This window comes from Anabrus simplex, chromosome 12 (genome assembly GCF_040414725.1).
Source record: "Anabrus simplex isolate iqAnaSimp1 chromosome 12, ASM4041472v1, whole genome shotgun sequence".
Classification (NCBI taxonomy): domain Eukaryota; kingdom Metazoa; phylum Arthropoda; class Insecta; order Orthoptera; family Tettigoniidae; genus Anabrus; species Anabrus simplex.
Genome location: NC_090276.1, coordinates 54217752 through 54230488, shown reverse-complemented (window position 1 = coordinate 54230488; position 12737 = coordinate 54217752). Strand labels below are relative to the sequence as shown.

The window sequence follows — 12737 nt, the reverse complement described above, 5'->3', positions numbered from 1 at the left end:
ATTCATTCAAATAGGCTCAATGACTGGTGAATTTAGTACGTTTGAAGACATTCCCTTTTCTCAAAAAGTACTTGTAGATTTTGAAAATGAGTATACCACTGAATTTGCTATGTCCATGGCTCTCATGTTGTCTGTAGAACAGAGTCCAGTTTGATTTGCAAAAACAGTTAATACGCTTTTCCTAGCAGATATTGACTGCCTGAAAAAGTACTGCAAGCTTCATAGTGACATTACTCACAGTTGAAAGGAGATTTTCAATATCTTTGTTTTACAGTTTATTTAAGATGAACATTGTAGCTGAATTGATGCATATATATACAAGCACTAAGGTCAATTTTATTGTTTAATTTTTGTTTTTTCCACTCTTCCAGTTTTAGGATTGTCAGTTTTAATGTTAAAAAAAGAAAAGCCATAGATTAGGAAACAATATCTTGCATAACATTAAATTGCAGACCTATCATTGACAGTTGATATTGAAAACCGTTGGAGACTTGACCAGTTAATTTCCATTATATGTACCTCTGATACATATTACATAATATCAGTTTTACATTTTATTAATATTGTCTGAATATTCTTCACTTCACACATTCTTCTTCTTTTATGACCACATAGGATCACTTTAATCAGTCCGTCGTTCAGGTCTCTTTGAAGGGATTGTTCGGGCTTTGCGGTCCTCCCAGTACATCTTCAGACACTCCGATCTTCGTGCCCTTTTCTCAGTTGAAAATATGCGTGTTGTTGGTTTGTTTTGTGTAAGGGTAAAGCGGAGGTTTGTATTCTTGAGTTTTGTATTCAATTTTATCTTATTTGTGGTGTCTTCTGTTGTAAGGCCTATTTCCTTCAGATCCTCTCTTACTTCTCTGATCCATTTACATCCTGTTGCGGTATTTGTTGAGATGAGGTTGTGTTGTACTAGTTTCAGAAGTCTCGAATCCTGCATCCTCATGATATGTCCAAAGAATCCCAGTCTCCTCTTATGCGTAGTATATGTAATGGGTTCTAGCTCTTTGTACAAGACTTTGTTAGGTATTAACCGCCACTGTCCATCTGTCTGGTATTTTTTGTTGATGCAAGTTCTTCCAATCCTTTCAATTTTCTGAAGTCTGTCAGTCTTTGTTTATTCAGATAAAAAAGTGTTTCTGCTGCATATGTAGCTTCCGGTTTGATAAGTGTGTTGTAGTGTTTTATTTTTGTATTTATTGATAGATATTTCTTTTTGTAGGTATCCCATGTTAATTTTGTTAAGTGCACTGTGTTTTCATGCATAGTTGAGCTTTATTATATTTATTTTATTCATTTATTGTATGGCTTTTAACGCTGGGAGGTCCGAGGTCATGTTTGGCTTGCTGATGCAGGTGCATTTGCTGCTCATGGGTGACCTGCACGTCTAGATGTGGCATATAATTTAATTGACAAAGTTTTAATCCACCTAGTCACTACTATACAATAATTGTAATTGCCTTTGTATACATTACAATGTATTAGGGGACTAATTTCAACCCTGTATGGGTCATCATCAGCCTAAATAAGGTACACTTTTTTATTTGTTGATATCCAGGAACAATATTTTGGTGTAAATTGATAAAATTAATCATATGAGCAAAATGTGATAACATGTATATAAAATGGTAAAATGCATGAAATGTTATGTGAGATAAAATTATATCATGGTATTGATCAATAGATAGTGAAATGTTCAAGTTTACATATTGCAGTGAGACTACAAATGTAGTGCCAGTTGCACACTACCGATCAGATCGATCACATTGCCGTGCAAGGTTCCATTGGTTCCATCTTGGATTGGAAATTTCACCTCTCATCATATGCAGAACTCTTTGTACGATAAGAAATCGCTTATATTCAGCCTGCATACATTTTCTGAATCATAAATATTGAACTTTAAGCAAGATTGATACCCTCTGCGCCAATGTTGTACATTCAGTATTTGACAGAAGATGTAATGGAATGATAGAAATCACTAGAAGCATCTGAACTTTATATTCAGACCGGCATTTTATACCTTATCACTAGGCAATTTTAATATATGTGCAATATTTCAACCATTATTTAAATCTATAATAATGTTTGAGACATAAGAAAGTGCCTGATGACATCATAGCACGAGTACGATTATATGATGAAACAAAGTGTTGTGTCCAGGTCCAGGATGGAAGGTTAGGTTATAGTTTGAAACTAAGAGTGGAGTCCAACAAGGAAGTTGTCTTTCACCATTTCTCTTCATAATCATAATGGATGAAGTTTTAAAAGCAGTTAAGAGAAAGGATCCAACAACTAATGCCCTGGTTTTTGCTGATGATGTAAGGGTATGGGGTGAGACAGAAGCGGAAGTGTTTACAACCTTTGGTTTCGAAATCAGCAAAACGAAGACAGTTGGCTTGGTAATGAGTAGAAACTCTCCAACTGTTCATCTAAGAATTGGAGATGAGGAGATGGATATTGTAGACAACTTCCAGTATTTAGGTAGTGTTCTGTCATCAGACAATACCATACATCAAGAGATTAGTAACAGAATACAGAAAGCTTCCAAATTCTATCACACTGTACGTCAAATACTTTGGGATGAAACATTTCTGTTAGTTTCCAAGATCAGCTTGTACAAAATATATCTAGTACCTATAGTGACATATGGCCTGGAAGCAGCAACAATTACTGGACCAATAAAGAGTCATTTTCAGGCAACAGAAATGAAGTTTCTCCGTTCTTGTCTACAAAAAACAAAAATGGATAAAATAAGGAATGTGGATATCCGACAACAGCTTGGATTGGAAAGAAGCTTGCTGCTGGAGACTCTAGAAGTGAAGAGATTGCAATGGTATGGTCACATGAAAAGAATGAACCCTCACAGGATTCCTCGAACATACTTTGACCACAATGTTCCTGGGAAGAGACCAAGAGGAAGACCTCGTGATGTTTGGGAAAAACAGATAATGAAGGACCTTGAAATTAGAGATGCGAACTGGTGTTGCATATATGAGCAGCATCTGTGGATGGATAGAACAAACTGGAGGAGGCTCGTACACAACTGCACCCGGCTTGCTGGAGTGAAGAAGTGATGATGATGTTGTTGTGGTACTATATAGTCTCACTGCAATATGTAAAATTGAACATTTCACTATCTATTGATCGATACCATGATATAATTTTATCTCGCATAACATTTCATGCATTTTACCATTTTATATACATGTTATCACATTTTGCTCATTTGATTAATTTTATCAATTTACACCAAAATATTGTTCCTGGATATCAACAAATAAAAAGTGTACCTTATTTAGACTGATGATGACCCACACAGGGTCGAAACTAGTTCCCTAATACATTGTAATGTATACATAGGCATTACAATTATTGTATAGTATTGAGTAGGTGGATTAAAACTTTGTCAATTAAATTGTATGTACTCTTAATTAAATACAGAACCACTAATGAAATTCATAACCTTGGTAGATGTGCCATGACGATAATGAGGTGTGGTGAGTGTGAAACCTGATGTCGGCACATAACCTACACTACAACTGTCTGCTCAAGTCTTAATGTCTCTATCCGTCGGACAAATCAGCATCAAGAGTCCTATGCTCTTGCTCCATATGAACACTGTGGGTTGGTTTGGAATTGAATCTAGGCTTTTGGCACACAACCACTTCCCCTATCCTGCCAGCCAATGTTCTGATGGTGAAAACCAATCACTACAATCAGTCACTAATAATCTGTGTTTAGGGCAGTTGCCCAGGTAGCAGATTCCCTATCTCTTGTTTTCCTAGCCTTTTCTTAAATGATTGCAAAGAAATTCAAAATTTATTGAACATCTCCCTTCCTATAAACAAATATTTGCTCCAATTTGTCTTCTTGAATTTCAACTTTATCTTCACGTTGTGATCTTTCCTTCTTATAGACACCACTCAGACTTGTTCATCTACTTATGTCAGTCCACGCCATCTCTCCGCTGACAACTTGGAACACACCATTTAGTCGCAGCTCGTCTCCTTTGTCCCCAGTCTTCCCAGCCCAAACTTTGAAACATTTTGTGAATGGTACTCTTTTGTTGGAAATCACCCAGAACAAATTGAGCTGCTTTTCTTTGGTTTATTTCCAGTTCGTTAATAAAGTAATCCTGGTGAGGGTCCCATACAATGGAACCAGACTCTAGTTGGGGTCTTACCAGAGACTTGTATGCCCTCTCTTTTACATCCTTACTACAACCCCTAAATACTCTCATAACTATGTGTAGAGATCTGTACCCTTTATTTTCAATTCCATTTATGTGATTACCTCAATGAAGATCTTTCCTTATATTAACACGTAGGTACTTAAAATGATTCCCATAAGGAACTTTCACCCCATCAATGCAGTAAATAAAACTGAGAGGACTTTTCCTCTTTGTGAAACTCACAACCTGAAATGTCTTTCACCAACAGGACTTGAACCGGCTAACCGTGATGTCAAACAACTTAGACTTGAATGATCAGTAACCACCAGACGGGAATAGTTCGAAGTACCTGGAACATTATCTGTTTAACATTTTGTTTCATCCAATCAATTGTCTTAGGGACCACAAGTTGGTATTGCCCTGCCACAGGATCACCTATAATATCACCCTGCTGGCACTGACTTCACTGCCCAGCATACAGTTCTTAGCACCGTATTTCATGGTGACTGCTGTGGCTTCCATTCGAGATTCTTAATGTGTTGTATCAGAATTATTCTTGAGTCAATGTTCAAGAAGTTAATAACACACACTTGGATGAATCGATTACTCAAGTCAGAAACATTTTTACAGAGTGGCTTCTACTCCTTTTCATTTTAAATTAAGTATTTCAAATGATACGAGAGACAGAAAGTGTACATTTTAAAATATTCTTAGGAAATTCTGTAGAATGTGACCAAAACAAACTGTCGCATAGCTATTTTCTAAAGATTCCTCAGAAGACAAGTTGATGTACTCAATAGTATTCAATATATTTAATAATGATTTTACTTTTTAAGTTATTCTTAGAAAGATGTTATGGATGAAAAAGTCTTCCGGTAAGACGAAACATGTACCGTATTATGCTTAGACATTAAAATTACATGTACTGTGTTTTCACTTGTGAAATAATGTGTATTGATTAGGTGAACACTTTATTTAAAGTTCTTAATTAGATTTTTGTTGTTGCCTTGTGTCTTCTGAGGTACATAGGTGGGCATGCCTCTCCCTATCAGCGGCTTGTTGCGACATACTCGCTCCCTGGCTCTCTCTTGTCCTTTGCAGTTTTGCATTTTTGCTACTCTTGATTTGATCTTTTCTGTGTGATATAAAAAACCAACTATCAGGTTAATAATTGAAAAGTAAAGATTAAGGGTGATATACTGTACCTATAAAAGATTGAAAATTAGATTTTCTATCATTTTCATTATGTACACTTTTTAATCAGAACTAACCTTTCTGGAGATTTTTGGAAGTTTGTGAATAATGTAATGATCCCGGGTATCTTTGTTATTATTCCATTAATGTTGCTGCTCCACTGCTTAAAAATTCTTTTAAGTGGTTTTCTTATGACGACGTAACAACAAAAAGACTTGACAAAATTTGAACTGAATCTACTTTTGACTTTTTTTATAGCTAATTCCAGATTTTAAAAAATGTTGAAGTATACAGGCAAAATTGTAATTTGATTTGTATAGAAAGGTTGAAATGTGAAGAAATGAGCATTAAATTAGCCATAAATGCTTTGCTGTATGTTAAGTAAAAATGTATACCATATATTTGCCTGCTCATCCACTCCTACAATTGTTCAGTTATGTCCAAGAAGACCTCTTGGTAGCATTTCACAAAATTTCACAGTTTGGAACTGAACAATGCGTTTTTGCCTCAAATCTGCTGTCCTTGACAATGTCACCACTGTTCTGACATTAAGGTATTTTTCAGTAATAAAGTACAGCTGAGTGTGGACTGGTCCTTACTGAAGGAAATGTTCCATGGCTATCATTATTAGTGAATAATTCCGACATTCTATTCCATGTTCTGGAACACTCATAGGTGGAGATTGTAGTTAGAGATTTGTAAGTGCATTTGGTGTCACACGTATATAATATTGATTTGAACCACTTTGCTCCCAAAATATGGGACTGCTGTTCCATGTACAAGTCTATGGATTCTCCTAATGGTATGTAATTTTGTGGCCGTAGGATTTGCGAAAAAAGAACTGGAAGGCAATGGATGCCGTCTCTGCACTGGAAAAATCCCTGCAAAGTAAAGCCAATCAGTCCCCAGATCTAGTCAGTGTAAGTTTTGTCACCGCCACACTCACTTGTACACGTACACAGTCTCTTGTTCACTTCCTTGTGCATGTCTCCTTGCTTCTCTCGGTGTTGGATGCATGTAGCATAAGTAGTTCTCAAACAAGGTAAGTTTTCAGCATGTGGTTCCTTAAAATCTGACTTCTTTTTCTTTACTACTGGATAAGATGAGATTCCTTTGGGGTGTATCTCTTTATTTATTACTTCCTGATTTATTGAATGATTTATTTACTTATATTTGTATTTTATCTTTTCATCCATGTTGTTCATAGTTTAATGGATTAGCTACTGAAAGATGTACAAAGTGGCACAGAGGGATACGGTTAGGTGGAAGTAGCAAGCAGTTTGGCCTGTGCTGACAACTTAGTGTTAATGGCAGATTGTGCTGAAAACCTGGAACTTGAAAATAGGTGCAATGAGTATTGTATGAAAGTTACCTTTCCAAGACTAAAGTGATGTTAGTAGGTAAGCGGGAACAGGTAGATCATTTCAAGTATTTAGGATGTGTTTTCTCTCAGGATGGTAGTATAGTAAGTGAGATTGAATCAAGGTGCAACAGAGCTAATACGGTGAGCTTGCAGTTGTGATGAACAGTATTTCATAAGAAATAGTCAGCTCCTGGACGAAACTGTCTTTACACTGGTCTGTTTTCAAACCATCTTTATTTTATGGGAGTGGACTCAGGATGTCTTACTCATAAGTTGGAAGTGAGACATGAAAATAGTGAGAATGATCGCTGGTACAAACGTGGGAACAATGGCAGGAAGGTACTTGGACTGAGGAGATAAAGGCTAAGTAAAGAATGAACTCTATTAATGAAGGTGTTCGCAGTAACTGGCTTTGTTGGTGGGGTCCTGTGAGGCGAATGGAAGAGGATACGTTACCTAGGAGAATGGACACGGTCATGGATGGTAAGAGAAGGTAGAGGGAGACAAAGACAACAGTGGTTACATTCTGTATGGAATTAAATGAGGCTAAAGAGGTGGTTACAAATGGACGATTGTGGTGGCATTTAGTAAATTCACTAGAGACTTGCATACTGAATGCTGAAAGTTCAAATCAAATCAAAATCTCTTTATTTGCAAATGAGGTGTCTACCTCGGTGGCAAATGGTACACGAAAATACATTATTGTCAAGCACTAAATTTTAAATTAACAGGAGACGAAGAAAATTTTCCTAGAATGCAATATTATACAATTTACGCTAATAGTTTTTTCTATTAAACACACACATCATCCTTAATAAATTTATATTGTTTACAAAATTCTACTTATAATATCTTACAAACATATTCAACTCATATACAGTACGGTATGTGAAATTACTTCTAATAATACTATACAACTGGTATAAGATTAAAATTAACATTGAATTTATTTACATATTTATATTTTACCCATTTTGGAACCTAAGTAGCATAACGACCTGCTGCGTCTTAACCAGAGCCCCTTTTGCCACCACTTTTCAGAGTTCCTGAAGGGCCTTCACAGCTACCGTAGCGGTCCCAGGGCCCTCGAAGTCTCCACTGTACTTCACCCCTACAGGCAGTCCCCTACTTGGGCTGTCCAAACACCTTAGACCAGGGGATGGAATTAATTTAATCACACACATTTCTTATTTACAATATCCTGCACTGGTCGGATGCCCTCTAACATTTAATTTGTTATCTCTGTTGTTGTTTATTCTCTTCTCGAATATCTGTACAGATTTTGGAAAAGGATCAAACACTACCCCTGGTAAACTGTTCCACTCCTTCACGCCCTTCCCAATGAAAGAAAATTTACCCCAATCGCTTCTGCTAAAATTCCTTCTAATTTTGTACTTGTGGTCAGTTCTACCAATATAATTATTTTCCAACCGAAGCCTCTCACGGATATCTCCCCATGCTTCTTCTCCTGTATAGGCTCTATATAATCCTATAAGTCTACTTTTCTCCCTTCTCTTACTTAAAGTTTCCCACCCAAGTTCCTTTAACATTTCTGATACACTACTCTTTCTCCTGAAATCTCCTGTTACAAACCTTGCTGCTTTCCTCTGCACACCATCTAGTTCTTTTATTAGGTATTCTTGGTGAGGATCCCAAACACTGTTTGCATATTCCAATAATGGACGAACCATACTTAAGTAACTTTTTTCTTTTAATTCTTTGTTGCATCCTTTAAGTAGCCTCATTATGACATGTAACGATCTGTATGCTTTCCCAACAATGTCGTCAACATGACCCTTCCAGTGCAAATTACTTTCAAATCTCACACCTAAGTATTTGCACTTGCCATCTTTTGGGATAACTACCTCATCCAAAGTATATTCAAATTCAGTTTTAAAGCTCCTGTTTGTAAATGTTGTAACAGTTGATTTGCCTCCATTAATCTTCATATTATTTTCTTCAACCCATTCCTGGATACTGTCAAGGTCCCTTTGTAATTCTGAACAATCCTCAATGTTATTTATTTCCCTATAAACAATTATGTCATCTGCATACAATCTTATTTTTGATGTTATATTGTTCCCTAAGTCATTTACGTATATTAGGAAAAGTAACGGACCGATTATACTACCCTGTGCAATTCCCTTCCAGACTTTCTCTTCCTGTGATATATTATTTCCTACTTTGACTTTCTGAACCCTTGAATTTAGAAATGTTCTTATCCAACGTATAACCCTTACGTCCAATCCTATTCCCTCCAATTTCTTTAATAGTATTCCATGTTCCACTCTATCAAAGGCTTTGGAAAGATCTATGGCTATGCAATCTAACTGGCCTCCTGAATCTAACTGATCTGATATGTCCTGCTGAAATCCCACCAGTTGTGCCTCGCAAGAAAATTTCTTTCTAAATCCATACTGGCTCTTCATGAACCAATTTTTATCATCACATATCCCTCTGATGTACTTTGCTATTAAACTCTCCAGTATTTTACAAACTATACTGGTCAGGCTGATTGGTCTGTAGTTCTCTGGTTTCCTTTTATCACCCTTTCCTTTATAAATTGGTATTATTATAGATTCCTTCCATTCCTTTGGTATCACACTATTATTTATGACATAGTCAAAGAGAAATTTTAAATAAGGCACTATATACCACCCCATTGTCTTTAATACCTCCCCAGTAATTTGATCACTTCCTGCTGCTTTTCCTTGCTGAAGCAGTTGGATTTCTCTGAAAATATCTTCATTTGTGAATGAGAAGCTTCTTGTTTCCCTCTGTGTCTCTCCCTCTCTATCTTCTGTTACGGTTTCCAAGTCCTGACAATCTTCTACTGAATCTCGGAATTCCTTACTAAAGAGGTTTGCTTTCTCAGTATCTGTTAAATAGTGTTCACCCCCTTCTCCCACCATTGTAGGAATTTGGATTCCATTTCCTTTTTGATTCCTAATATATGAATACAGCTTTTTCCATTTCCCTTTGTGGTCATTACCCTCTTGAAGAATGCCATTCATATAATTCTCTTTTGCTTCCTTTTTCACTCTATTCAGTTCCCTCATTAGTTTTCTAGTTTCTCTATTCTCCCTACCTTCTTTGATTCTCCTGTTTACTATTCTACATTTTCTTTTCAATTTTCTTATTTCCCTTGTGTAATAAACAGGGTCTGAGGTCATTTTACCCTTCTTAACAGGTACAAATCTCTTCTCTCCTTCCCAAATTATTCCTTTAAATTTAGCCCAAAGTGTATCCACATTATTCCCTTCACTTATCCAACAACTGAATTGTGATTTAAGGTAAGTCCCAAATTCATCAACTTTAGTTTTTCTGTATAATTTCTTGTCTTTTGTGATCCTCTTATTAAGCATTTTTGGTACGAGTCCTACATCCATTATTACAGCCTTATGGTCACCTACTCCTTCAATTACCTCAGTTTTATCAACAATTTCCCATGGTTTAACCAAGAATACATCTAGCAAGTTATTGAGACGAGTTGGTTCTTGTACTACTTGTGTAAATCCTCCCTCCCAAATTAACTTATTTGCCAGTTTCTGTTCATGGGCTTCACTTGCAGCTCCATTCCATTCAATTTCAGGCAAGTTTAGATCTCCCCCAATTATTACCGTATCATTATTGTTTTTATGAGTATAATCTATTATTTTCTCAAATATTTCCATATCTCTTTCCTCTCTTCCAGGCCTGTATGTTCCTATAATTCCCACCTCCTTCATATTATCACAAACTAATTTTATCCCTAATATTTCATCCCTTTCATCAGTAAACCATTCATGCGAACAATAAGTTTCCTTCACCAGAATAAATACCCCTCCTCCTTTTTTATCTCCTCGGTCTCTACGATAGACTATATACTCTTCTGGAAATACTTCTGTATTGTATGTATGTAATGTATATTTTAATAAACATCAACAAAAATTTCAAGCAGTTATGTTTTTTCAATTGTGAAATAACAAATGTGACAGGACTTTTTTTGATAATCCCACCACTCCTCCCCCTGTGGGTGGGGGCGATAGAATAACTTCCATAGTATCCCCTGCTTGTCGTAAGAGGTGACTAAAATGGGCACCAGGGGCTGTGAACTTTAGGAGCGTGGGTTGGCGACCATGGGGCCTTTAGCCAAGTCCTGACATTGCTTCCACTTACTTGTGCCAGGCCCCTCATTTTCATCTATCCGACCTCTCTTGGTCAACTGTTGTTCTTTTCTGACCCTGACGGGATTAGGTATCGAGGCGTAGGAAGTCTTGTGTTTTCACACCCTTCATGGCCCTTATCTTCCTTTGGCTGATACCTTCATTTCTCAAAGTATTGGACTCCTTCCATTTTTTTCTCTCTGATTAGTGTTATATAGAGGATGGTTGCCTATTTGTACTTCCTCCACCACAACCTCACCACTCCGACTTGCTGGCAATCACTACAGTCCTCCTTTGAAGCAGAATACAGTGAGAGTACTTTAGAGAGAGAGAAACCGTAATTTCATTTCACTGATTGAAAGATGGGAAAATTGATAGGAACATAAATACAACACACATAATGACAGGTCACTGTGCGAATAGTGAGAAATTGAAATAGACACAAAAAGACAAGGACAGTCTCCACATTTTCATACGCTGCCATTCTCAAATAGATGGGTGCTCTGTTTATCAATCCATTTCTTCTCAGTCCCCACCGAGCTCATTTCTGCTTCCCTGGAGGGTGGGCATCAACACTCAATGAGGGGGCCATCTTGACAGATCTTCAGTATTGATGTGGGAAGTGGAGGATAAGAAGAAAGCCAGATAAATAAAGGAGAAGGAAAGAGGTAAGAAGATGAATACCGGTGGAAATAATTAGGGACATGGGGCAAACACAAAAGGAGAAAAAGGGACCCAACAGGAAAGGTGCATATCAGCTCATAAATAGAAAGATAGAAAAATTGAAGGGAACACACAAGAAGTCGAACACAATGGCAACAGATGCCTGTCCTGATGAAGCTGCAGAGCAGAAATGAGCTTATGGGAATCTGCATCTTTATCATCTGATGGTCAGGCAGGCATCAGTTTTTGGAAATGAGACAAAGTCTCTGATAGTGCATTAGCACTGCCAGTGGCTCCAGGTAGCCTATGCAGTGGCTGCCACGGTATGCACTAGCCATGCGTCTTGGTAGGTGTGCTATTTACCAACTAATGAGCTGAACTTAGCGCACTGGGGCGAAACGCTGACAACCGATAATGGGTTGGCTGGAAAATTTGTTATGTCCAGTAACGGACCAACTATATTGGTATTAGAAATGAGCTTGTCAGGGGCTGAGAAGAACTGGGATTGATGAGGAGCGATGGCATTGTATGAAAGGCCTTTTTCCCCTTTGTGTTTTCTTTCTATTTCTCCATTTTCTCATTCTGACCTGGAAATACCAGTAAGTCATGGCAACTGTGTGTTATACGTTCCAGTAGAACTGCAGCAGCAGGGGTGAGTGGCTCAGATGGTTGAGGTGCTGGCCTTCTGACCCCAACTTGGCAGGTTAAATCCGGGCTCAGTTTGGTGGTATTTGAAGGTGCTCGAATACATCAGCCTCATGTCAGTAGATTTACTGGCACGTAAAAGAACTCTTGCGGCACAAAATTCCGGCACCTCGGCATTTCCAAAAACCGAAAATGTAGTTAGTGGAACGTAAATCCAATATTATTATTATAATTATTAAAATTGCAGCAGTGGAAATCCACTATACAGGGTGATAAAAAATGTGAACTGGATATATGAGCGTTAAAGGGTTGGTAATACTGATAAATAATTTATCAGGTGGTGAAATTAACGAATCAGATCACTTTGCAGGCAATTCAGATGTGCTTTGCCAGGCGGTGTTGCTAAATCTGCATGTGGCTTAAGATCGGCTTGAAAGCCATGCCGAGAAATCAGCATCAAACACACACACCAGCCGCTTTCTCCGTAGCATACTTGTCAGCTCGGAGGTCCTTGTTCAAATCCTTATCCTGGTAAGTTCATTTCTTCGATTAG

General features: G+C 37.4%; 1 protein-coding gene across 8 annotated transcripts in view; it reads left to right on the top strand.

Moving 5' to 3' along the window:
- Positions 1–12737, top strand: part of LOC136884204 (ribosome-binding protein 1) — a 262166-nt gene that overhangs the window by 181348 nt on the left and 68081 nt on the right. For 6 of the 8 annotated variants that reach the window (XM_067156250.2, XM_067156251.2, XM_067156249.2 and 3 more), the window contains one exon: positions 6193–6288. The exons of the other annotated variants lie outside the window; for them this stretch is intronic. In XM_067156250.2, the coding sequence (XP_067012351.2) occupies positions 6193–6288 (96 nt within the window). The remainder of the gene's footprint in view (positions 1–6192; positions 6289–12737) is intronic. 8 annotated transcript variants of the gene reach the window in all.